The sequence below is a fragment of the Nerophis lumbriciformis genome, linkage group LG26 (genome assembly GCF_033978685.3).
Source record: "Nerophis lumbriciformis linkage group LG26, RoL_Nlum_v2.1, whole genome shotgun sequence".
Classification (NCBI taxonomy): Eukaryota; Metazoa; Chordata; class Actinopteri; order Syngnathiformes; family Syngnathidae; genus Nerophis; species Nerophis lumbriciformis.
In genome coordinates this window covers 12250001-12277978 of record NC_084573.2, presented here as the reverse complement: position 1 = coordinate 12277978, position 27978 = coordinate 12250001, and the positions used below count along the sequence as shown (strand labels likewise).

Below are 27978 nucleotides of genomic sequence, written 5' to 3'. Positions count from 1 at the left end.
GACAATTACATAACATGCTTTAAATGCTGACCATACTGTACAGTGTATTGCACTTATTATAATGTTGCAGGCTACTCATATCTTATATAATTCCATCCATCCATCCATCTTCTTCCGCTTATCCGAGGTCGGGTCGCGGGGGCAGCAGCCTAAGCAGGGAAGCCCAGACTTCCCTCTCCCCAGCCACTTCGTCCAGCTCTTCCCGGGGGATCCCGAGGCGTTCCCAGGCCAGCCGGGAGACATAGTCTTCCCAACGTGTCCTGGGTCTTCCCCGTGGCCTCCTACCGGTCGGACGTGCCCTAAACACCTCCCGAGGAAGGCGATCGGGTGGCATCCTGACCAGATGCCCGAACCACCTCATCTGGCTCCTCTCGATGTGGAGGAGCAGCGGCTTTACTTTGAGCTCCCCGCGGATGACAGAGCTTCTCACCCTATCTCTAAGGGAGAGCCCTGCCACCCGGCGGAGGAAACTCATTTGGGCCGCTTGTACCCGTGATCTTGTCCTTTCGGTCATAACCCAAAGCTCATGACCATAGGTGAGGATGGGAACGTAGATCGACCGGTAAATTGAGAGCTTTGCCTTCCGGCTCAGCTCCTTCTTCACCACAACGGATCGATACAGCGTCCGCATTACTGAAGACGCCGCACCGATCCGCCTGTCGATCTCACGATCCACTCTTCCCTCACTCGTGAACAAGACTCCGAGGTACTTGAACTCCTCCACTAGGGGCAAGATCTCCTCCCCAACCCGGAGATGGCACTCCACCCTTTTCCGGGCGAGAACCATGGACTCGGACTTGGAGGTGCTGATTCTTATCTTTATAAGATTAGATTAAATGTGTAAGGTACTGCGTTATTCTGTCAAACAAAAGCAGCACATACCGTATTTTTCGGACTGTAAGTCGCAGTTTTTTTCATAGTTTGGCCGGGCTCCAGTGCGACTTATATATGTTTTTTTCCCTTTTTATTATGCATTTTCGGCAGGTGCGACTTATACTCCGGTGCGATTTATACTCCGAAAAATACGGTAAGTCACTTTTGTCAATGTTTATACGAGTCATATTGTTCTTCCAAAAGGGGAAAATGTAATCTATTCAGAGATACCCTGATTTTGAATGGTATTCATGTGACTTTATAATCAATTATTGTACAAAAAAATCACATGAAAATTCTACACAACTTTATGTATGTATATATATATGTAATACTACCATTTCCTTGTTTGTTTTCTCTCCAAAAACTGCAAACTGGAACATTCCGTGTTATCACAGTGGCCACCCCCACCCAGTGCTGACATCATGTCTCGATGGTTTGTGAAACACACTTTACCTTTGGCCTGCCACAGGCACAGGGACTGCTCAGACTTTGGAACCGGGGCAACACACTCACAAGTCCCGGTAATCACGTCAAGGCGGACGGCAGAACTATAAAAGCCTAAAAATCAAGGCGCAAGAATTAGTCTTCACTCAAGGAGGACTCTTCTTACCTTAAGGCCTTTCCAGGTGCTAGACCCAACATGGGGAGTACCAGGTTCTGCCTTTTGCTGCTCCTGGGCACCTACACACTGGCCCGTAAGTACTTATTAAGTGACATGTTTTGCAACACCCTTAATGTTAAATGTTGACTAAATTTGTATTTTATAATCACGATATAAATGTATTTTTTGTGTGTGTGTGTGTGATTCTTTCCAGAGCAAGACGTAGGAAGTGTGGATAAACCAGCTCCGACCTGCTTTTGTAAGTTTTCTCCCCTTCATGCGCAATAAAAACAGTTATAACTGTAAGATATTTGAGAAAGCTATTCATTGAGGGCATTAGGCTCGTCATTTTTATTTTAAGTATTCTTTTTTCATTACTTTTTGTTTATATTCGACGCATACGTTGCTGTGATTTGTGCATTCCACCTAAATATCACTACAGTCCCAAACTGTAGTACAAGTACTACTGGTTAGATGCATACTGTACAGGCTAAAAGTTTGGACACGCCTTCTCATTTTAATGTGTTTTCTTTATTTTCATGACTATTTACATTGTAGATTGTCACTGAAGGCATCAAAACTGTGAATGAACACATGTGGAGTTATGTACTTAACAAAAAAAAAAGGGAAATAACTGAAAACATATTCTAGTTTCTTCAAAATAGCCACCTTTTTGCTCTGATTACTTTTTCGCGCACTCTTGGCATTCTCTCCATGAGCTTCAAGAGGTATGAAATGGTTTTCACTTCACAGGTGTGCTTGAAGCTCATGGAGAGAATGCCAAGAGTGTGCAAAGCCGTAATCGGGGCAAAGGGTGGCTATTTTGAAGAAACGAGAATATAAAACATGTTTTATACAATGTAAATAGTCATGAAACTAAAGAAAACGTATTGAATGAGGTGTGTCCAAACCTTGTATCCATTTAGTAGTTCTTACATTTTTAATTTTTTTTTACCAAGTACCCCCGTAATGACCAACATTGAAATACAGTAGCGTAGTAGGCCTAAGTATTCATTAAAAACAAGGCAGAGGATATTTAATATTTTTGGCCAACAGTTTGAACAGTAACACTGTGTTCGAATATAGGAAAATAAAAGACTGTACATTATTCGAGTGACTCTTTGGATGGAGTCTACGTACCAGTAGCCCAGTTTGAGAATTACTGCTTTAAAGACTATAAAAAATGGGACCCATTACCTCCCTGTTTGGCACTCAGCATCAAGGGTTGGAATTGGGGGTTAAATCACCAAAAATGATTCCCGGGCGCGGCCACCGCTGCTGCCCACTGCTCCCCTCACCTCAAGGGGATGGGTCAAATGCAGAGGACACATTTCACCACACCTAGTGTGTGTGTGACAATCATTGGTACTTTAACTTTAACTTAAATATCAGTATTCAAACCAAAACCATAACCATGATGACAAGTGACGGCGGTATATTTTTTTGTGAGTTTGAGAACCATTTTTCTAACACGTGTGTGAAATACCTTTTCAGTGGCCAAAACGTATAAGAACTTCCGACGCTTTGTGTACGATTACGAGGCCGAGACCTTCAACGGCGTCAACGGAGCCACAGACAACAAGAGCGGCCCCAGAGTCTCCTGTAAAGTATGTCTCACACCCAACCTTAGCGACTCATGATCTTGTGACAGTGCTAAAGAGTTTGTTTTTTTATCTACAGGTTGAACTCGAAGTGCCTCAGACCTGCAGCTTCATCCTTCGCACCACAGAATGTTCTCTGAGCGAGATATCCGGCGTGGACGGAGAGGGCAACGCCCTGTATCGCCCTGCCGACGGAGCTCAAGCCTTCAAAGCCGCAATGGCCAAGTATGAACTACTTTGACTTTAAAGACAAAGCAAGCAATATTTAAACCAACGTGTGTCCGCGTCGTCAGGAACCCGCTCAAGATCTCAGTGGAGGGACAGACCGATGTGAAACTCTTCCCCGAGGACGACGAGGCCGTCAACATCTTGAACGTCAAGAGAGGCATCGTCTCCTCCCTCCTCGTTCCCGCCATGGAAGAGGAGAGAAACGACCAAATGGTGAGAAGACTAAACGTTTATGGCCTTGTTTTTCGACTTTCCGGTCAGCCAAAATAGAGCTCGGTGTCCTTTTTCGTGGTGAGGACTCAGGCGAAGATAAACAAGTTGCGCAATGACTAGATAAACTAGACCACTGATAAATGCACACAGGTCATGCATATCACCACATCACCACCGCAGGGGTCAAAGTCCTGTAACTTTATCTCTGCGGTGACATGACCCGCTCATATAATAGACTTTAATCAGGCGTATTGATTGGCAATCTGGTTCAGGTTGACTGTCCTAAAAGAAGAAAACATGTTTTGCTCCTAAGACTTAGAAGTTATCAATTCATACACTGCAAAAAGTCAGTGTTCAAAAACAAGAGAAAAAAAATACAAAAATGAGGGGTATTTTATTTGAACTAAGCAAAATTATCTGCCAATAGAACAAGAAAATTCGGCTTAAGACTTTCCGAAACAAGTCAAATTAGCTAACCTCAATGAACCCAAAAATACCTTAAAATGAGTATATTCTCACTAATAACAAGTGCATATTTCTTGGTAGAAAGAAAAAAAAGACCTTTTTGCTCAATATGTTGAAAAATATTCTTAAATGAAGTAAATGCTAGTGCCACTATCTTAACATAATGATATGCGCTCGGCATCATGATTTTTTTTTTCATGCTTGAAGTAAGAAATTATTACTTTAAAAATGTAGTTTTATACTTGAGTGTTGATGACACAGCTTTGCAACAGTTGATATTCTACAAACCCCGTTCCCATATGAGTTGGGAAATTGTGTTAGATGTAAATATAAACGGAATACAATGATTTGCAAATCATTGTCAACCCATATTCAATTGAATATGCTACAAAGACAACATATTTGATGTTCAAACTGATAAACATTTTTTTCTTTTGCAAATAATCATTAACTTTAGAATTTGATGCCAGCAACACGTGACAAAGAAGTTGGGAAAGGTGGCAATAAATACTGATAAAGTTGAGGAATGCTCATCCAACACTTATTTGGAACATCCCACAGGTGAACAGGCAAATTGGGAACAGGTGGGTGCCATGATTGGGTATAAAAGTAGATTCCATGAAATGCTCAGTCATTCACAAACAAGGATGGGGCGAGGGTCACCACTTTGTCAACAAATGCGTGAGCAAATTGTTGAACAGTTTAAGAAAAACCTTTCTCAACCAGCTATTGCAAGGAATTTAGGGATTTCATCATCTACGGTCCGTAATATCATCAAAGGGTTCAGAGAATCTGGAGAAATTACTGCACGTAAGCAGCTAAGCCCGTGACCTTCGATCCCTCAGGCTGTACTGCATCATCAAGCGACATCAGTGTGTAAAGGATATTACCACATGGGCTCAGGAACACTTCAGAAACCCACTGTCAGTAACTACAGTTGGTCGCTACATCTGTAAGTGCAAGTTAAAACTCTCCTAAGCAAGGCGAAAACCGTTTATCAACAACACCCAGAAACGCCGTCGGCTTCGCTGGGCCTGAGCTCATCTAAGATGGACTGATACAAAGTGGAAAAGTGTTCTGTGGTCTGACGAGTCCACATTTCAAATTGTTTTTGGAAACTGTGGACGTCGTGTCCTCCGGACCAAAGAGGAAAAGAACCATCCGGATTGTTATAGGCGCAAAGTTGAAAAGCCAGCATCTGTGATGGTATGGGGGTGCCCAAGACATTGGTAACTTACACATCTGTGAAGGCGCCATTAATGCTGAAAGGTACATACAGGTTTTAGAGCAACATATGTTGCCATCCAAGCAACGTTATCATGGACGCCCCTGCTTATTTCAGCAAGACAATGCCAAGCCACGTGTTACATCAACGTGGCTTCATAGTAAAGGAGTGCGGTTACTAGACTGGCCTGCCTGTAGTCCAGACCTGTCTCCCATTGAAAATGTGTGGTGCATTATGAAGCCTAAAATACCACAAGGGAGACCCCCGGACTGTTGAACAACTTAAGCTGTACATCAAGCAAGAATGGGAAAGAATTCCACCTGAGAAACTTAAAAAATGTGTCTCCTCAGTTCCCAAACGTTTACAACAAGTGTTGTTAAAAGGAAAGGCCATGTAACACAGTGGTGAACATGCCCTTTCCCAACTACTTTGGCACGTGTTGCAGCCATGAAATTCTAAGTTAATTATTATTTGCAAAAAAATAATAAAGTTTATGAGTTTGAACATCAAATATGTTGTCTTTGTAGCATATTCAACTGAATATGGGTTGAAAAGGATTTGCAAATCATTGTATTCCGTTTATATTTACATCTAACACAATTTCCCAACTCATATGGAAACGGGGTTTGTAGTTTCAAGCATGTTTTACTCAATATAGGTCATCAAATCTCAGCAACAAGCTGTAATATCTTACTGAGATCATTTAGGAGCAAAACCCTTAAAACAAGTAAAACACTCTAACATAAAATCTGCTTAGTGAGAAGAATTATCTTATCAGACAGAAAATAAGCAAATATCACCCTTATTTGAGATATTTAATCTTACTTAGATTTCAGTTTTTGCAGTGTAGGTGAACTTTTTTTTACTGTCTGATGTGAGATAGGCTCCATCACCCCCCGCGACCCCAAAAAAGGGACAAGTGGTAGAAAATGGATGGATGGATGATGTGCTTTCCAGTAGCACAGAGACTAATAAAAAAATGATTATTTTAACCTCAGGCCATTCATTTGCACTAACTACAAAACCCAAAACCAGTGAAGTTGGCACGTTATCCATCCATCCATCCATCCATCCATCCATTTTCTACCGCTTGTCTCTTTTGGGGTGGCATGGGGTGCTGGAGCCTATCTCAGCTGCATTCGGGCGGAAGGTGGGGTACACCCTGGACAAGTCGCCACCTCATCACAGGGCAAACACAGATAGACAACATTCACACTCACATTCACACACTAGGGCCAATTTAGTGTTGTGTAAATGGTAAATAAAAACAGAATACAATGATTTGCAAATCCTTTTCAACTTATATTCAATTGAATAGACTGCAAAGACAAGATATTTAATGTTCAAACTGGTAAATGTAGTATTTGGAATTTGATGCCTGTAACTTGTTTCAAAAAACGGTATGAATATGAAGCCTAAAATACCACAATGGAGCCCCCGGACTGTTGAACAACTTAAGCTGTACATCAAGCAAGAATGGGAAAGAATTCCACCTGAACAACTTCAAAGATCGGTAGATTGTGAGTTCCAACCCCGGCCGAGTCATACCAAAGTCTATAAAAATGGGAGCCATTACCTCCCTGCTTGGCACTCAGCATCAAGGGTTGGAATTGGGGGTTAAATCACCAAAAATGATTCCCGGGCGTGGCCACCGCTGCTGCCCACTGCTCCCCTCACCTCCCAGGGGGTCATCAAGGGTGATGGGTCAAATGCAGAGAATAATTTCGCCACACCTAGTGTGTGTGTGTGTGACAATCATTGGTACTTTAACTTTAACTTTAAAATTGGTCTCCTCAGTTCCCAAATGTTTACTGAGTGTAATTAAAAGGAAAGGCCATGTAACACAGTGGTAAAAAAAAAAAAAAGCCCCTGTGCCAACTTTTTTGCAATGTGTTGCTGCCATTAAATTCTAAGTTAATGATTATTTGCAAAAAAAAAATTGCGTTTCTCAGTTTGAACATCCATCCATCCATCCATCTGCCTCCGCATATCCAAGGTCGGGTAGCGGGGGCAGCAGCCTAAGCAGAGAAGCCCAGACTTCCCTCTCCCCAGCCACTTCGTCCAGCTCCTCCCGGGGGATCCCGAGGCGTTCCCAGGCCAGCCGGGAGACATAGTCTTCCCAACGTGTCCTGGGTCTTCCCCGTGGCCTCCTACGGGTCGGACGTGCCCGAAACACCTCCCTAGGGAGGCGTTCGGGTGGCATCCTGACCAGATGCCCGAACCACCTTATCTGGCTCCTCTCCATGTGGAGGAGCAGCGGCTTTACTTTGAGCTCCTCCCGGATGACAGAGCTTCTCACCCTATCTCTAAGGGAGAGCCCCGCCACCCGGCGGAGGAAACTAATTTCGGCCGCTTGTACCGGTGATCTTGTCCTTTTGGTCATGACCCAAAGCTCATGACCATAGGTGAGGATGGGAACGTAGATCGACCGGTAAATTGAGAGCTTTGCCTTCCGGCTCAGCTCCTTCTTCACCACAACGGATCGATACAGCGTCCGCATTACTGAAGACGCCGCACCGATCCGCCTGTCGATCTCACGATCCACTCTTCCCTCACTCGTGAACAAGACTCCGAGGTACTTGAACTCCTCCGCTTGGGGCAAGATCTCCTCCCCAACCCGTAGATGGCACTCCACCCTTTTCCGGGCGAGAACCATGGACTCGGACTTGGAGGTGCTGATTCTCATCCCAGTCGCTTCACACTGCGAACCGATCCAGTGAGAGCTGAAGATCCTGGCCAGATGAAGCCATCAGGACCACATCATCTGCAAATAGCAGAGACTTAATCCTGCAGCCACCAAACCAGATACCCTCAACGCCTTGACTGTGCCTAGAAATTCTGTCCATAAAAGTTATGAACAGAAAAGAATAAAATACCCCTAATTTTTGTTTTGTTTTTCTTGTTTTTGAACACTGACTTTTTGCAGTGTGGCATTCTCTCGATGAGCTTCAGGAGGTAGTCACCTGAAATGATTTTCACTTCACAGGTGTCGTAGTTTTCAATCAATCAATCAATCAAAGTTCATTTGTATAGCCCTAAATCACGAGTGTCTCAAAGGGCTGCACAAGCCACAACGACATCCTCTGTTTTGATGCCTTCAGTGACAATCTACAATGTAAATAGTCATGAAAATAAAGAAAAAGCATTGAAATGAGAAGGTGTGTCCAAACTTTTGGCTTGTACTGTATATTAGACCACCATTAGAAATGAAGAGAAATGGCACTATCTGGTGATGGCTTCCAGTGTCTTCAGGTACAACACTTTCATCTTTTCCAGGCCACGGTGTACGGCGTCTGCGCCACAGACTTTACAGCCAACACCGCAACCGACGCAACTATCAGCAGGGATCTTTCTGGATGTGATGGTTTTAACGCTCACCGGCATGCCACCAGTCCTCTGGCAATCATCTCTGGCATGGTAAAAGCCTCAACATGAAAACCGCAGCAAATAAAACCACACTCACCCCATCCACAGGGTGAATTGAATAAGTCATACGCAAATGGTCGATGCTTACGAGTGTTTCTCCACCTTCAGCACTATCCCCTGTCCAAGTTGATCAGCAGCAGCCAGAGTTGCAATTACAAGTTTGACAACCAGAGAAAGCATATGACCAGTGTGAGCTGCAGAGAGAAGCACCTCTTCCTGCCTCTCTCCCACCAGTAAGTGTTAGGACTTCATCTTAACCAAAAGCTACGATTTCTGCAGTGTTGCTTGTCAAATGCTGAAACTTTGTGTCTCGTCTAGGAATGAATATGGACTCTCGACTATTGTAAAGCAGACTGTGGCCCTGAGGGAGACCGCCAAGATTAATGACAGAATATTTGATCGCAGTGAGTGTTTCTGATTTCAGAATGTGCTTTGATCTAGGTTTTTTATTCATGCATGGTTTGTGTTGTGTTTTCATGAACAGAGGAGGCCAACCTCCGCTTCCTGCCAATGGAGCACATTGACGAACGATCCCCTGTGCAATCTAAAGATGCCGCCATTGCCACAATGCAGCAGCTGGACACTCTGTCCCAGACCAGTAAGGGAGAGGAGCGTGCTTCTCTCTTCCACAAACTGGTGTCTGAGCTGCGTGGCCTGAAGGCTGATGTGCTGGGTTCGGCTGTCCTTGAGATGATTGATGTGTCCAACCCCCTGACCGTGCAAGCTCTGGTCCAGTGTGGTACTCCAGAGTGCATCAGCGCCATGCTGAAATTTCTCAGGACCTTTGACAAATCTTCTCTTGAAGTCGACGCCACTGTTTATGCCCTGGCACTGCTGCCAAACCCCTCCCGCCTTTTGGTCAACGATGTGCTGGCTATGGCTCAGTACAAGCAGAGCAAGCCCATCATGTACGCTTTGAGTAACACAGTCAGGAAGTAAGTCTATGTCATTTATCGATTCTGTTAATTCTGCAGACGTCTCTGATGGTTTCTCAGATAAAGATATCAAACTTTGTCATTAGATTGTACCAGGCTGAGGGCAAAGTCACTCCTGAGATCACTGCTGCTGCGGACTTCATGGCTTCCCAGTTGGGCTCAGACTGTGCTGGGGACAAAGACCTTACCTTCCTGACATTGAGGGTTGGTAATCAAATTTGAAAATGCACTTCACACATGTACAAAACTGTCATTTCTCGAGCAACCGGGCTGAATTTTGGAAGTGTCAAACCAGCAACATTCTACATTACCGTCAGTCTACCCCAGGGCAGCTGTGGCTATGAAAGTAGCTTACCACCACCAGGTGTGAATGATTGATGGGTTCTACATGTAAAGCGACTTTGGGTACTTAGAAAAGCACTATATAAATCCCAGTTATTATTATTATTATTACTAATGGACTGAACCTAAGAAAATACACCTGGCTCGAAATAAGAAGTACATTCTATAGACCAAATTATTCACTTCTTGTTGACTTACCAAACAATGCTACTTAGTTGCCACTTGATCACAGTTTTTCATTTTGCCAAGCCATTTTGGAGAATCCAATTCTTCAGATTTTGTGAGAAACGTTCCCATAGACAAACTTGTAAAAGGGTATTTTTGAGAAACATGAAGGTTTCTAAAAGCGCAAAGGAGGGATTGACTGCATATTTGCTAACATTTTTACCAGCTTTCTTTTTGCCAACTTCATCAATCCAGGTTGTAGGTAACATGGGAGATGTAATGGAAGAGGCTTACCCTGCTATCAAGAACACGCTGTTGAAGTGTATGAGGCAGCCTGCAACCACCCTCTCTGTTCAACTTGCAGCCATCCAGGCTTTTAGACGCATGTCTTTGACGGATGAGGTATCCAGCTAGACAAGGGATTTCAGTTCCATTAGGAATCATTTACTCAAATGTACCAACATTTCTGTCTAGGTTCGCGCTAACCTCCAGAGGGTCAGCCAATATGCAAAAGGTGCTGTGCAGAAACGCCTTGCAGCCTACCTGATTCTGATGAGGAATCCCCAAAACAGTGACATTGAGATAGTGAAGAAGATCCTGAAGCAGGAGCAGAACGTGCAAATTAAATCTTTTGTGACCTCCCACGTCTATAACATCATCTCCTCTACAGATTCTGATACTCAGAAGTATGATTACCTACACCAAATAGCATGTCCGTATTTGAATGATCAAACCAAACACTATGAAGTTGTTTATTTTCTTGCTTCAGGCTTGCTAGGAAGATAATAGACGCCTTGCAGGACATTGACGTCGGCACTCACGATGACTACATGACAAAGTCTCGCAACTACAAGCTGGGTGTGGCACATGAGAACATGCAAGTCAATATTCAGGGCAACCTTATCTTCGACCCCAGCAACCACCTGCCCAGAGAGATCCTGTTGGAATCTACCCTGAAAGCCTTTGGCTACAATATGGATATGTGGGAGGTGTGTAACATTACACAGCATAATTGATGAATGTCAGTAAGGAGAGAATCCTAAAAAAAAACTATCCTGTCAATAGGCTGGCATCGAAGGGAAAGGTTTTGAACCCACTATTGAGGCCTTGTTTGGAAAAAACGGCTTCTTCCCAGACACACTGTCCATGGCTATGTACTGGGCTGAGGATAAGATGCCACTCAAGATAAAGGAAGTTCTGGAGAAGTGGGTTGTTACATCAAAACCAGAAGGGTATAAGGTACATTTGAAGTTCAATCGTTTATCATGCAGTTTCCATTGTGTGTTATGTCCTCATTAAAATATATTTTTTCCTTAAGGTTCCTGAAGATCTTATAAGAGAAGTAGCTCACAATTTCAACAAGCTGATGAGAGAACTGCAGAATCAGGAAACACCAGAGGCCATGGCCTACCTTAAGATCATGGGGGCAGAGCTGGGCTTCATCAAGGCCAGCGATATTAGGTTTATTGCTGATAATGCAAAAATGTATGCAGACATTTTCCTCAGGCTCCTCCCCAGACAGGTACATCTTTTACTGCTTCTGACCATTTCATGGCATGGTGTGACAGCTTTTAAAGTGATTCTTTTTTCTTTTCTTTTTTTAATTAGGTGATGTCCAAACTGATGTCCGGCACAGACAATGAGCTCTTTATTCATTACATGTTCATGGACAACAGGTTTGTCCTACCAACTGCATCTGGCTTGCCTCTGACTTTTTCTCTGTCTGGCATTTTTGCTCCCGGAGCTAAGGGAGGCATTCGCATTTCTCCAAACATGGTAACTAATTTCTCATCATTGTAATTTGACCGTTGTGGTTCACTTTACTGATTGATTCACACATAATTGTTTCATTCACAGAATGAACTGCTGTTCATGCCTTCTGTTGGAGTGGAGTTTGTGACCCGGATGGGAGTCCATGTCCCTGAATTTGTTGACTCTACTGTCGAGATGCACACCAGCATGTACCATGAGAGCACCCTAGATGCTAAGCTAATCATGGAGCCGAACCAAGTCAAACTCTCCATTCCGGCCGCTAAGGGCACTACAAAGCTCTTTAGAATCAGGTAACAAATATTAGAAAAGGTAATACATTTTAAATAATGTGTTGAACGCCACTAGAAAATAACATGTCTCAGCGCATTATTGCAGATTATCGTAGTCATAATCTTATAAAGAAAACAAAGTTATGTCTCTGTCTCTTCAGCAATAGAGTGCTGATCATGGGCGCTGGCAAGGCTGCAGAAATCCCACACAATACAGGTGATGTGAGTTGTGGCTTCTTCGTCGCATTCAATTATTGCACGACAAAACTTCAAGTTGACACTGGCAACAAAAAGAATGTGCCCTACTTCCCCCTGAACGGAGAAACAATGTAAGTGGCAAATATAGGTAAAAAGCTACCAGTCTTTTAGCTGTAATAGGGCTTTATATTGAAATGTTAGTGAGGAAGCCAGAATGTTTATCAAATGGTAATGAATAGGTAATGAAAAACAAGCTTAATTTTTGTTCTGTTCACCTCAGGTTTGCAGTTGACATCACGCCTGCCATACATTTTTCGGCGTACACAGCTACCATTGCATATAATCTCCTAAGTGAAGGAAATGATGGCCGCCAGAAGGTTGATTCCCTGAAGATGACTTTGAAAACTGAAGGTATATAAACATAGTGGATGATCAATTCTGAGCGTTCCCTTGTCTCATGGTTGAAATTAACTTTTGCTTTAATCTCCGAACATCCCAGGGGATAATCCCACTGAAGCTTCTGCCACCATGAAATACAACCGGAATAGGAATGTCTTCACCACCCAACTCCAGATACCCAACATGGACGTCGAAGGCGGAGTGAAGGTTGGCTTGACTGACAGCAGCACCAAAGGCAAAGCCATTACCTTTGAGCTAACTAACAAGAAAGTACCACAACTCACTCTGACTGCTCGTGCCCGGTGAGTAAACCACTCCGCAAATTTAGTGTTTGTAGTTTTATTCAGACAGGCAATAATCATTCCTCATTCATTAACTCTAGGCTTCATGACATGGCTGATGGCCTGCTGCTGGTTCAGATGTCGGCTCCATCTCTGAAGACAGATGCTACAATCTCTGCTACCATGAGCAAAGCTGAAGATATCACATTTGAGATCAAAAGTGATGTGAATCTTCCAGAGACCTCATCCATTCAGTCAGTCACATTCAAATATGGTATGTCTTTTTAAAAACACAACTAACATCTAATGAACTAATGTTCATAATGTTTACAGTCTTTCATTCAGAGGCTAAGCAATATATTGTATTTCAGGGGAGGACCATGCTGAGGTTAAGCTGATGTCCAACATGAATGCTGAGACCAAAGTCATAAAGCCTTACACTAAAGCCTTAATGGTCTCAATCCGAGATTTTGCTGAGGATACCATGGATCATCGGGTTGTCAACACTGACATGAAACTGCGTCATATTGTCAACAACGCCGTTGAGGTGTTGAAAGAGTGTGATTCAAATCGTGTTAAAATTCTTCCAGATTACAACAATAACTTCTGTGTTTTCTTATCAGGCCAGCGGTATCTGGACGAACAAGATCTTAGCTGATGTCCCCTATGTGGAGACTGTGATGAATAACATCGCAAGAGTGGAGATGCCCTCTATGCCCGAGAACCTATTCATGAACATGTAAGAACAATCTGGTATAAATGTGAGAGTTGTATCCCTTCTTTGCCCATTTGGTGATTTATCTTTTATCCTGCAATCAGGGAAAGCAAATTCCGTTACAAGTTCAACAAGGACCATCTGACCATCACTATCCCTCTGCCTCTTGGGGGGAAATCCTCTGAGGAATTAAGGATACCTCCCGTAGTCACCTCCCCTCACATTTCCATGCCACAGCTGGGAATGGAGCTCGCCCCACGGGAAATAAAAATACCCATGTTTACCATTCCCTCTGATCATGAAATCACTCTGCCCCTTATTGGAATGGTGGAAATGTCTGGCAAGGTGAACAGCAACTACTACAACTGGGAGACAACTGTGTCTGCAGGCAACAACACTGAAAACTTTCCAAACTACTTGGCCAAGTTCCAAGTTAAGGCTAACAGTCCAATCAAGCTTCTCTCCTTCACAACTGAGGGTAAGTTTTTTAAATGTATTTATTTAATCAGACATTTACAAAAAAGTAAGTATAAAGTGATTTATATTTGACTGGTTTGTTTATTTTAAAGGAGCAACGGAACTTACCGATACAGACAAGAACACAATGAAATTCACAGTGAATGGCACCCTGGAGCACCAATTTGTGAGTACAAGGGTGAATGTGGAGGAAACTGTGGCTGTCTCAGACCATGTCAAGTCATCAGGAATCTACAACATCCATGCTGCCACCCCCCTGGGCCTGCAGACATCTTTGGATATTAACAAACATTTCTCTATTGATTCAGTGAAGCTATTGGGAGATATCAATGCTGACGGAAGTGTCAGTGTTGGCTCTTTAACATCTAGCACGTCATATTTCAACACATTTTCAGTTGACACGGCAAAGAAAGAGGCCCGTTTGGAAAGCACACTGAGAGCCAACTCTGAAATCCTGTTGGTTACAAACAAGATCAAGGCTGTGTATTCAAATGAGGAGCTTATGATTAATTCTAACACTAATATCAACAGTGATCCCATCAAGCACTCGACAAAAATGAGCCTTAACCACAAGGATGCCAAGCTTACCATCAAGTCTGTCTCTGTGACCAAGGCTGATCAGAGAACGCTTCACAACAATGTTGAATTCACCGCCTCTAAAGGTCAAGCCAACCTTCATTTCGAAAATAAGGCTGATGATACAGTAAACCGTGCCTACTCTTTGCTCTTTGCCTCCATTAATCCCTCTGGTTTGGAGCTCAATACTGATGCCTCCATTAATTTACTTTCGAGCCTCTCCTCTCACAAGGCAACCCTGACCCTCAACACAAATGGCCTGACCACCAGTTGTATTACAACTGCTCAGCACAGAACACTGACCTTTGGAAATATTTTCCACGGGGGAATTGACGCTGCTGGCGCTACCATGTCTCTTACCACAAAGGGAGGCATTCAAGATAACAAAGTTGAGTTCAATGTTGAAGGAAAAGTTGCCAGCTCAGAAGTCTATCTCAATGGCCTACTTACAGGAGACGGTCTGGGCATCAACACAAGAAACACAATGAACTTCAGAGTGAGCAAAGATGGCCTTGTCGTATCCAACAGTATTGTTGGATCTTTTGACGAAATGAGGACTGATAATATTAATTCCCTCTCTCTTACACTAACATCTTTGACCCTCCACACCAAGAGCGACAATACCCTTAACAAACAAAACTCCTACATGCATGACATCACAGTTACCATGGAGGATTTTGTTGCCACAGTCATGGTGAAAAATGATCTAAAGATCATGGAGATTAACTTTAACAACAATGCCCAGTTCACGGCAAAGCCCTACGATGTGGAGCTGACGGGAACACTGAAGGGACTCTTGTCAGGGGATGAGCTCAAGCACACTTATGAAGTCAAATTCAAGGACATGATCCTCTCTACAAAGTGCAACACCAACGGTAAACTCCTGGGTTCTCAGATCACACATAACACAGATATGGAGGTTGCTGGTCTAACTATTAAATTCAGCAATGTTGCCGATTATAAATCACAGTCTCTTCGTCTTAACAGCATGATTAATGCTCTTGCTAAACCTTTCTCCCTTAACATTGATGCCTTGTTCAACTCAAATGGTGCAGTGTCTTTTTACGGACAGCAGAGTGGAGAACTGTACAGCAAATTCCTTCTGAAAGCTGAACCCCTGCTGTTCACGCATTCATTTGAGTACAGAGCCTCAACCACTCATGAGATTGAGGGCAGACCCACTATCAAAACCAACGTGGATAACAAGCTCAGCAGCACCTTAAGTTTCCAAGAGCAGAGATTCAATCTGAAGGTGACATCCAAGGTCAACGACCACACCTTTAAACAGGAACTTGGAGCCTACAACAATGCAGAGAGGATGGCTGTTGAGATGAGAGGAGCAGTGGCCACAAGCCTCTTCAACGAAGACACTGAGGACTACAGTGTTTCTGGATTTGTCAAGTATGACAAGAACACTGACAGCCACTTCATCCAGATCCCATTCACTGAGCACCTCCCTGTCATTATTGAAAATGTCAAGAACACTATGATGAGACTCATGGACAACAGTATTGAACTTCTGAAAGACATCAATACCAAGTATGAGATCATCACCAAGTTTCAGAACAAAGTATCTGAACTGAAGGAAGTAATTGACAACTTTGACATAAACCTCTTTGTCCAAGAAGTGACAAAGTTTACCAACGCTATTGAAAATATCTTGACCTACCTGACAACTAAGTTGCCAACAAATGATGCTATCTTTTGGTTGAAATCCATCAAGGAGACCATCATGGCTTACATCAAACAACATAACATCCCTAATAGGTTTAATGTCATTTATGGCAAAGTGGAGGAAATGCTGTCCAAGTATGAGGTTGAGAAGCTGATCGGGACAGTGATGGATGAGATTGTTAAGATTATGAAGCAATATCAGGTGAGGGAAAAGATTCAATCTGTATTTGCACTGTTTAGGTCAATTGACATCCAACCTTTGATCCAAAAGGTTATGGTACCTATTCAGGAGATAGTGAATCAGCTGTATTCTTTTGACTTGACGCAGATGATTGATGACATGAGCGATTATGTCATAAGAATTGTCCAGAAAATACAATCCTTTGATTATGACACATTAACAGCAGAGTTGAAAGAGAAAGTGACAGACTTGAGCAAGATTCCTTGTTTTGGAAAACTCTACGGAGAGTTCAAAGTAAACTCGCCACATTATAACCTAAGGACTACTGCAGATCTGGAGAACACCACAACTACATCAGTAACACCAGAGTTCAAATTGAACCTTTATTCTCAGGCCAAATCTACTTTAAGAGTCCTCCAGTTTACAGTAGATGCCAGTGCACATATTGCTCTACCCAAGATGAGACGTATGGCAATCTCAGAGTACATTAAGATCGATCAGTCATCTTTTAAAGTAGACCACAAGGCAACAATGGCTGTGTACCGCCTGGCAGTTCAAGGTTCTGCCGACACTAGTGTGAACATAGCGACTGAGTTGTATTCCGCAGATCTTGTCAACCACATGCACTTTGCTGTGGAAGATGGACTCTCTGCCACTGTAAATACAAACTACAACCATGACCTTAACGTTTCACCCCTCAACATCTTCACTCACGTATCAACAACTCAAAAGACAAATCTAACGTTGGACGCAGGCTCTGCCCATGTGAAGATGAACAATGTGGCTAATGCAAAATATGCAATTGAAGATTTTTCAGATGAGGTAACACACAACAGTGACATGGACCTGGTTATGGATTTACACACAGCCAAAGTGACTTTCATTGGTGCAACAACCAGCAAAGGTTTTAAAACCAGCCAGAATGTGGTTGCAGACATCTGCATTTTCCGCCATGTCATTATTGATGCCAAAATTGAAACAGAAACACCTATCATGAAAGGCAGTGTTGCTAAACTGAAATTCCAGGCTAAGGCTGGCGATTTGCAAATAGATCTTACTGCCTCCCATTTTGCAGAATTGATTGACGGAACTCTTTCAAGCACCACCCTTGCCATGATTACGCCTACAAAGCTTATGTTTGATACTAAGAATAGGGGAAATTCCAAGCTCTACCTTCCATTTCAGCTGCCTGAAAAGATTGAGTTCCAAAATGACATATTACTTACGCTGAACTCTGAAATACAACACGCCAGCTGGACAGGAATGGCCCGACTCAACCAATACAAATATTCCCATTACTTTGAAATGGATAATGGTGATAGAGAAATCAATGTTGTTTCCCAGATCAATGGAGAGGCTAATCTTGATTTCCTGAGGATACCAATCACCATTCCTGAAATAAGAGTGCCATATAATGGAATGAGGACATCAAAATATGACTTCACATTCACACTGTGGGAAGATGCTGGCCTGAGCTATTTCCTTACTACAACTCAGCAGACGTTTGACATGAGCTCATATGTGAAATACATAAAGAACCCTGAGATGTTCACCCTTGACATTAATGTGGATCCAGTTATCAGTGTCATTAACACTAACATCAAGACGCTGCACAAGAAAATGCTAATCGGCAAAGATAAGGCTGCTGCCCTGCTTGCTTCATCGTACGATAAAGCACAAGCAGAATATGAGAAATACAGCATTGACTTGCCTAAAACAGTGACAATTCCTGCTTATAAAGTACCAGTCATCAATGTTGAGATGTCAACATTCACGATCCCCCTTCCGGACACCAGTCTTCTCACTATGCCCACTCTGCATGTTCCATCAGCCATCAGCAAGCTGACCCTTCCCAAAATTACTCTGCCCAAAATTAAGAGCATAAATGTTCCAAAGATGGGTGATCTGACCTACGAGTTCTCTGTGAAAACACCCATTATCACTCTCAAAACCAACTCCAGCATTCTCAACCAAGACAGCTTAATCATCAAACTCGATGCATCCTCATCTTCAGTATGCAAAATTCTGACAGGGAAAATTCATGGCCACACCAATGTTAATGTAGTTGGCGGATTTAAGATGGCCTCTGTCCTATCTGTAAAACATCCGGTGGTTGAAGGAAGACACGAAAGCACAGTCATCTTGAGTTATGAAAACGCTGACGCCTCCGTCAGCAATTCAGCAAAGGTTCATCTGTCTGATCTGACCATGGAAATGCACCAGGAGATGACTGGAAACCCAGAAGAAGGCCTGGTTTTCTCTGTGTCCACCCCATCTGCTGGACATGTTGCAGTTCAGCTGCAGACAGAGCAAATGAGAGCAAGACTGTATGGCCGCTACCCTGTAAGTAACAGCATGGAAGTACCTTGTATTGAAACTTCTAAGAAAATAACATTTTACAGACTAAACAAATCTATTTGGTATCATTATGTATTGTTTTGCAGACTGAACCAACAACAGACATTGACATCTTGACCCTGAAGATGTCTGTGGTGAACTCTGAGAAGCTGAATGTTCAGACTTCCTGGAACATGGAGATGCCATATGAGATGACGCTGGCACTAAAGAAGGAGCTATCTGAAGTGGCGCAAATAGCCATTTTTCCTTCTTTAATAGCATACGATAAAATCGATCGTTATGCCAGAAGCCTTGGGGGTTCCCTCGAACAGGCTAAGAACCACGGTGCAGTGTTGTTTAAGGAAGCTGTGGACAACATTGCAGCAGTTAATGTCTCCAACGTTATAACGTCTCTCACAGATCAGACGTCTTATGTGCTTAGAAAATACCAACAAAGGGTTGACCTCCTTCTTGATGCTGTGGTTAAATTCCTGAGAGAGACCAAGTTCCTGATCCCAGGATACACACATAGGCTGTCAGGGCTTGAGATCTATCAGAAATGTACTAACTTTGTCATTACCGTATCCGGGGATGTAATTGAGATAATCACAAACTTCTTTTTCCACATTTTTAATGTCACTTTTGACTCCTTTGAAGCCATTAAGTTTACAATTCCAGGCTCTGATCACATTGTCAGTGGACGTGACATCCTATATAACTTTTTGAAAGCTCTAAGCGAAGTCCATTCCCGAGTGGAGGCAACTTTGAAAAAAATGGGAGGTTATAAAGATATTGTCAGGATTGTATCTGCATTTATGGACTTGGTTGGAGCCCAATGTGGAAAGTTTTCCCGTATTTTAGAATCCCGAGATCTAGCCAGGCTCTCCACCTTTGTGACCGACATGTACAATGACGCCATTAACTCACGTGCCTTTGATATTGTAGTCAAGCAGTTTGAGAAGGTCCAAAGGATAATTATTGAATACCTCACAATTGTCACAAGCAAACTTCAGACCATTCTTGCTGACGTCTCCCTGGAACAGCTTGAAGCAGACATCCAGCCCTCAATTGAGTCCATGCTGAATAGCGCACATTCTTTGTTTATGGATGTCAGTGAAGTCCTTCAGGAAAAAAGTAAAACGGTTAAAGAATTTGTGACAGCTGGTGACAGACAGATGGAGGTCGATATTCCTTTTCCCTTCACAACCCAGTTCGCCTAAATACCATGGCTAACCGTCGCTAATCTACGATGTAATTCTGTTGTTTTATGTCATATACATTTTGTTCATAATTTGACAACTGTTGCCCATTGTGCCTCATTTGTATGTTGTGCTATTTAAAACCTTGCTGGATTAATTAAAGTCAGTTTTTACTGCATACACCTCGATTGTGTCTTGTTGTTTCTCCATATCAATATTTGAAAATGTACAAAACCCCAAACCAGTGAAGTTGGCACGTTGTGTAAATGGTAAATAAAAACAGAATACAATGATTTGCAAATCCTTTTCAACTTATATTCAATTGAATAGACTGCAAAGACAAGATATCTAATGTTCAAACTGAGAAACTTAATATTTTTTTGCAACTAATCATTGACTTAGAATTTAATGGCAGCGACACATTGCATAAAAGTTGGCACAGGGGCATTTTTACCACTGTGTTACATGGCCTTTCCTTTTAACAACACCAATTAAACGTTTGGGAACTGAGGAGACACATTTTTAAAGCTTTTCAGGTGGAATTCTTTCCCATCCTTGCTTGATGTACAGTGTTGCGTTTCGACCAGTTGTTCCTCCCAGGGAATTCAAGTTGCTGGTCACTCACAAGCTCTTTTGATGACACAGAAGCTGAGTAAGAAGGACCATCAGAGACAGAATAGGTATTTTGTAATTTATTTCCAAAGCCTTTGGAAATAAACGTGAGACCAAATCCTGTACAGAAGCGCTCACTAGCACAGCTAAAATGGTCTAATCTCATATCACGGAAAACACTCTTCTATAACGTCTCCCTTGCCCCCACCCTCCTTGTCCCTTCCTCCACAGCTGGGCACAGGAACAGATAAGAGAAGGGATTTATTGCTACTCCCCTTGGACTTGAGGGTAACCAGATAAGGAGAAAAATGGAAAAACACTCTCCTCCCCCATCTCTCCCCCCCTCTCTCTCACCTCAACACATGTCCCTTTTGTTTCTTATCTAAAGTCGGCTTTAGACGAGAAGCAGAGAAGATCTCCCCCCACATTCCTAAAAGTTGGTACACAGTACTTGCAGACAACCAAAAGATAACAAATAAAGAACACTAGCTGTTTTGTAATATGACTATGAAAATAAAGAAGTAACACACAAATATGGATATATGTAATTATCTGCCTCCGTCAACAGCTTAAGTTGTTCAACAGTCCGGGGGTCTCCGTTGTAGTATTTTAGGCTTCATATTGCGCCACAAATTTTCAATGGGAGACAGGTCTGGTCTACAGGCAGGCCAGTCTAGTACCCGCACTTTTTTACTATGAAGCCACACTGTTGTAACCATACTTGCCAACCTTGAGACCTCCGAATTCGGGAGATGTGGGCGGGGTTGGGGTGGCGGGGTTGAGGTGGGGGGGTGGGGGGGGGGGGGGTATATTTTCATGTATTTCTTATATATATATATATATATATATATATATATCCATCCATCCATTTTCTACCGCTTATTCCCTTCGGGGTCGCGGGGGGCGCTGGAGCCTATCTCAGCTACAATTGGGCGGAAGGCGGGGTACACCGTGGACAAGATGTGTAAGTTACCCATGTCTTGGGTACTAATACACCCCCATACCATCACAGATGCTGGCTTTTCAACTTTGCGCCCATAACAATCCGGATGGTTCTTTTCCTCTTTGTTCCAGAGGACACGATATCCACAGTTTCCAAAAACAATTTGAAATGTGGACTCGTCAGGCCACAGAACACTTTTCCACTTTGCATCAGTCCATCTTAGATGAGCTTGGGCCCAGCGAAGCCGGCGGCGTTTCTGGGTGTTGTTGATAAATGCCTTTCGCTTTGCATAGTAGAGTTTTAACTTGCACTTACAGATGTAGCGACCAACTGTAGTTACTGACAGTCGTTTTCTGAAGTGTTCCTGAGCCCATGTGGTGATATCCTTTACACACTGATGTCACTTTTTGATTCATCGTACTGAGGGATCCAAGGTCCGTAATATCATCTCTTACATGCAGTGATTTCTCCAGATTCTCTGAAACTCTTGATGATATTACGGACCGTAGATGGTGAAATCCCTAAATTCCTTGCAATAGCTGGTTGAGAATGTCATGTCTGTGTGACCATGTTTTGTATTAGTCATGTTTTGTTTTGTTTAGTTATTGGACTCTTTAGTTTCTGGCTTTTCACTCCCTTGTCTTGTTTTCATGGTTACCACTTAGTTTCACCTGTTCCACGTTTGGACTCATTGTGCACTCTTGTTTGTCACCATAGCAACCCATTAGTTTTCATCTGTCACGTCACGCACCTGTTTCACGTTTTGAGTCACGCACCTGTTTTCGTTAATCAATTAGGGACGGCGTGGCGCAGTGGAAGAATGGCCGTGCGCGACCCGAGAGTCCCTGGTTCAATCCCCACCTAGTACCAACCGTGTCATGTCCGTTGTGTCCTGAGCAAGACACTTCACCCTTGCTCCTGATGGGTGCTGGTTAGCGCCTTGCATGGCAGCTCCCTCCATCAGTGTGTGAATGTGTGTGTGAATGGGTAAATGTGGAAGTAGTGTCAAAGCGCTTTGAGTACCTTGAAGTTAGAAAAGCGCTATACAAGTACAACCCAATCATGTCTGTAGTATTTAAGTTCATTGTTTTCAGTTTGTCTTCCTGGCGACATCCCGCATTTATGCTTCTGCACACTCTCCACACACCCTTAAGACCCTTGCTGCTCTTTTTTCATGCCGGTTTCTCGTCCAAGTAAGTTTTCTTTATTCATGCCATAGTTTGCAAGTTTTGTTTAATTGTTCATAGTTTCTGCCTTTGTGCAAGTTTTGTTTTCATAGCCAAGTTGTTTTACCTCCGCTGTGAGCGCCTTTTGTTTATACCTTTTTGTATTTTTTGAGTTAGAATTAAAATGTATTCACCTTCACGCCATGTCTGGTCCAAATCACTTGCATCTCGGGAGAACAAACCACGCCACAGTCCCAGTCGTGACAGAGAAATGTTGTTCTTAAACTGTTAGACAATTTGCTCACGCATTTGTTGACAAAGTGGTGACCCTCGCCCCATCCTTGTTTGTGAACGACTGAGCATTTCATGGAAGCTGCTTTTATACCCAATCATGGCACCCACCTGTTCCCAATTAGCCCGTTCACCTGTGGGACGTTCCAAATAAGTGTTTGATAAGCATTCCTCAGCTTTCTCAGTCTTTTTTGCCACTTGTGCCAGCTTTTTTGAAACATGTTGCAGGCATCAAATTCCAAATGTGCTAATATTTGCAAAAAATACCAAAGTTTCCCAGTTTGAACGTTAAATATCTTGTCTTTGCAGTCTATTCAATTGAATATAAGTTGAAAAGGATTTGCAAATCATTGTATTCTGTTTTTATTTACCATTTACACAACGTGCCAACTTCACTGGTTTTGGGTTTTGTACTTTTACGTGATAGCGGTGACAATTATTGGTGGTCTTATGCACCAACTTATGTGGATTCTATTTTAACATTCTCAAGAGTATTGCAATAGTCAGCCTCGAACTGCGCTAATAAAATACTGATCGGATGCAGTATGTCGCACCAACCGGCCTAGCTGTAGCTTGTAAAAAATCATCTTTGATGCAGTGTCACCGTTTAGTGGACTTTGTCCTTGCCGTGTGTGACATGGAAAAAGCACAATAAAATGGGAAAGTTTCAAACAAAGCCCTGCTATTCAAACATTAGTGAGTTGTTTTCTCAGGTCTAAAAATAGCCACGCCAGTGACACATGCTCTCGTATCGCTAAGCAATGGAAAAGCCCAAAGATAAACATGAGCACTAAAAAATATCATCCAATCTAATCTGTGGTTTTGTTAGTTTTTTCCACTGTTGGTCACATTAGAATACTTCACTACACACCGTAGCTCACCGGCGTCACAATGTAAACAAACGCCAAGGGTGGATCTACACATGACATCCACTGTAATGATACCAAGTACAGGAGGGTATTTAGTCGATACTACTATGATTACATCAATATTTTTTTAGCATCATAAAATCTTTTTTCATTTTTTTTTTTATAAACTCAGGAAATACGTCCCTGGACCCATGAGGACTTAAATTATGACCAATGTATGATCCTGTAACTACTTGGTATCGGATCGATACCCAAATTTGTGGTCTCATCCAAAACTAATGTAAAGTATCCAAACAACAGAAGAATAAGTGATTATTGGGTGGGTCCTGTTGGTTGGGGTCCGTGCCCGTGTGGCCCGACCTTGCGCTGTGGGGTCTCTGTTGGTGACTTGATGCGGTGGCGGCTCGGCCCCCATGTCTGGTCTAGATGCTGTGTCTCGGTTGTTTGGGCGGTGGTGTGTTTGTGTGGGGGAGGTGTTAATGGCGTTTGGGCTAACAGGCGGGCTAGCGCTGGCTGGTCTCCGTGATCCTGTTGGCGTGTGGTGCTGGCTGTCTGGGGGTATTGCAGCTGCTGCTTCTGCTGCCGTTTGTTTGTGGCGTGGGCGCCCGTGGCTGCTGGGTCTGGTGCGGAGGGGTGGCTGATGAATTTACCGGCTTCATACTTGTTTATTGTCGTGTTGGTTGGCTTGACGGGTGTGGGCCTGGGGTGCCCTTGCGCCCTGCCGCGTCGCCCTTTGCGCACGGTGTCAAGCCGTCGTCTGGGGCGGGCTTGTCGGGAGTTGTCCCTGGGTGGCGGGGGTGCGCGGCCGGACCTGTGGGGCTTGGGGGAGGTGATCGGCTGGTTCTCAGTGGGCAGTGGGTGCCGGGACTTGATCGCTGTCCCGCCGGCCTGTGTATGGATTTGTTGTTGTATATATATGAGTGTGTGTGTGTGTGTGTGTGTGTGTGTGTGTGTGTGTGTGTGTGTGTGTGTGTGTGTGTGTGTGTGTGTGTGTGCGCGCCTGTGGATGGATGGATGTAGGTATGTAAATGTGTGTATGTATGTGTATGTATGTATATGTGTGTGCATGTATGAGTATGGGTATGTGTGTGTTTATAGATGTGTATGTGAATATGTATGTGTATATGTGAATATGTATATGTGTGTATATATATGTGTATGTATGTATGTATGTATGTATATATATATATATATATGTATATGTATATGTATATATATATATATGTGTGTGTATGTGTGTGTATATATATGTTTATGTATCTCGTGCGCACGAGAAACTTTTTATAAAGTTATAAAAAAAATGTTTTAAAAATATATATATATATATATATATATATATAATGTCCAAAAAATAAAAAAATTAAAATAATGTTTATTTTTTATTAATTTTTTTTTTCAGACATGTATCTCGTGCGCACGAGAAACTTTCTCGTGCGCACGAGATAAATGTCTAAAAAAAATAAAAAATAAATGTTTATTTTTTATTATTATTTTTAGACATGTATCTTGTGCGCACGAGAAACTTTCTCGTGCGCACGAAATAAATGTCTAAAAAAAAATAAAAATAAATGTTTATTTTTTATTATTATTTTTTTTAGACATTTATCTCGTGCGCACGAGAAAGTTTCTCGTGCGCACGAGATAAATGTCTAAAAAAAAATAAAAATAAATGTTTATTTTTTATTATTATTTTTTTTAGACATTTATCTCGTGCGCACGAGAAAGTTTCTCGTGCGCACGAGATAAATGTCTAAAAAAAAATAAAAATAAATGTTTATTTTTTATTATTATTTTTTTTAGACATGTATCTCGTGCGCACGAGATACATGTCTAAAAAAATAATAATACTTATAATTTTTATTTATTTTTTATAACTTTATAAAAAAGTTTCTCTTGCGCACGAGATACATGTCTTAAAAATAAATAAAAACAAATAATTCCCCCATGTCCCTTTACAAGTGCAAACGCATATTTATTTATTTATTTTTTTTTCTTTCGAAATAAGCATGTTTGCTTACAAAAAACAAACAGATTATTAGACTTCCTTTTTATTGTCATTCAAATTTGAACTTTGCAGCACAGATAAGAACGACATTTTTTTTTACGAGATTATGTAACATCAGTGAACTATCTAAGATTAGTTTGACACATACTGGGCTTACATCCATCCATTTTCTACCGCTTGTCCCTTTTGGGGTCTGGGCATATTTGTAGAAAAGTTGACCATCTGAGCCATACCTATCAATTCAAATAGACTGACAATTAGAGACACAAGAGGGCAGCCAGTGTGGGAATAATCAGCACAATGCATTCCTGTCCTGGAAGTCAGCAAAAAAAAAAAGCCCAGCAACGAATGACAGGCAGGAATGTGACTTTAACATAAAGTCACACTCTTGTCACACTTGTTAACTGTTAGCATGCTAATGTTAACATGCTTACGTTAAAGTGCTAACTTCTTTTTTTTTTTTGCAACATTTTTCTCTAATTCCCCAGCCATACACCTTAGAGTCCTATAACTTGACCCATGCTAATTGATTGCATGCTACCGTTAGCTTGCTAGCATGCTAACTTTCTGAGCTAGTTTTGCAACCGTTTACCCCAGAGTCCTATAACTTTGTACGTGACACTTGCATGCTAACGTTAAAGCGCTAACGTTAAAGTGCTAACTTTTTTTTTATAAATTCACTCTTTTTTTCTCTAATTCCCCAGCTATACACCTTAAGAGTCATATAACTTGGTGTGTGATACATGCTAACTGATAGCATACTACCGTTAGCTTGCTAACATGCTCACTTTTTGAGCTAGTTTTGCAACCGTTTACTCCAGAGTCATATAACTTGGTACGTGACAATTGTAAATTGTTAGCATGCTAATGTTAAAGTGCTAACATTTTTTTTGTGCTAAATTTTACTCTAATTCCCCAGCCATACACCTTAGAGTCATATTACTTGGTATAACTTGACACATGCTAATTTATAGCATGCTACCTTTAGCTTGCTAGCATGCTAACTTTCTGAGCTAGCTTTGCAACCGTTTACCCCAGAGTCCTATAACTTGGTATGTGACACTTGAAAACTGTTAGCATGCTAACGTTAAAGCGCTAACGTTAAAGTGCTAACTTTTTTTTTTCTAAATTAACTCTTTTTTTCTCTAATTCCCCAGCTATACACCTTAGAGTCATATAACTTAGTGTGTGATACATGCTAACTGATAGCATACTACCGTTAAATTGTTAACATGCTAACTTTTTGAGCTAGTTTTGCAACCGTTTACCCCAGAGTCACATAACTTGGTACGTGACAATTGTAAATTGTTGGCATGCTAACGTTAAAGTGCTAACTTTTTGCTAAATGTTACTCTAATTCCCCAGCCATACACCTTAGAGTCATATAACTTGGTATGTGATACATGCTAACTGATAGCATGCTACCTTTAGCTTGCTAGCATGCTAACTTTCTGAGCTAGTTTTGCAACCATTTACCCCAGAGTCATATAACTTGGTACGTGACACTTGTAAACTGTTAGCATGCTAACGTTAAAGTGCTAACTTTTTTTTTGCAAAATGTACTCTTTTTTTTTTTTTTTCTCTAATTCCCCAGCCATACACCTTAGAGTCATATAACTTGGTATGTGATGCATGCTAACTGATAGCATGCTACCTTTAGCTTGGTAGCATGCTAAAAAAAATAGCTAGTTTTGCAACTGTTTACCCCAGAGTCATATAACTTGGTACGTGACACTTGTAAACAGTTAGCATGCTAACGTTAAAGTGTTATCTTTTTTTTGCAAAATGTACTCTTTTTTTTCCTCTAATTCCCCAGCCATACACTTTAGAGTCATATAACTTGGTATGTGATGCATGCTAACTGATAGCATGCTACCTTTAGCTTGGTAGCAGGCTAAAAAAAATAGCTAGTTTTGCAACTGTTTACCCCAGAGTC

General features: G+C 42.1%; 1 protein-coding gene across 1 annotated transcript in view; it reads left to right on the top strand.

Annotated features, from left to right (window-relative positions):
• Nucleotides 1-1354: 1354 nt before the first annotated feature.
• LOC133623895 (apolipoprotein B-100-like) overlaps nt 1355-27978 on the top strand; it is a 174227-nt gene continuing 147603 nt past the window's right edge. Inside the window, exons 1-28 of the mRNA XM_072916126.1 lie at nt 1355-1571; nt 1692-1736; nt 2972-3084; nt 3158-3303; nt 3372-3519; nt 8486-8626; nt 8744-8868; nt 8954-9039; nt 9120-9570; nt 9657-9774; nt 10333-10479; nt 10552-10763; nt 10847-11066; nt 11143-11316; nt 11396-11599; nt 11686-11853; nt 11935-12140; nt 12281-12448; nt 12598-12728; nt 12817-13018; nt 13099-13271; nt 13369-13544; nt 13621-13736; nt 13817-14190; nt 14282-18963; nt 19065-20174; nt 21000-21056; nt 24788-24929. Coding sequence (XP_072772227.1) covers nt 1517-1571; nt 1692-1736; nt 2972-3084; nt 3158-3303; nt 3372-3519; nt 8486-8626; nt 8744-8868; nt 8954-9039; nt 9120-9570; nt 9657-9774; nt 10333-10479; nt 10552-10763; nt 10847-11066; nt 11143-11316; nt 11396-11599; nt 11686-11853; nt 11935-12140; nt 12281-12448; nt 12598-12728; nt 12817-13018; nt 13099-13271; nt 13369-13544; nt 13621-13736; nt 13817-14190; nt 14282-18963; nt 19065-20174; nt 21000-21056; nt 24788-24929 — 10090 coding nt within the window. The 5' untranslated portion in view covers nt 1355-1516. The remainder of the gene's footprint in view (nt 1572-1691; nt 1737-2971; nt 3085-3157; nt 3304-3371; nt 3520-8485; nt 8627-8743; nt 8869-8953; nt 9040-9119; nt 9571-9656; nt 9775-10332; nt 10480-10551; nt 10764-10846; nt 11067-11142; nt 11317-11395; nt 11600-11685; nt 11854-11934; nt 12141-12280; nt 12449-12597; nt 12729-12816; nt 13019-13098; nt 13272-13368; nt 13545-13620; nt 13737-13816; nt 14191-14281; nt 18964-19064; nt 20175-20999; nt 21057-24787; nt 24930-27978) is intronic.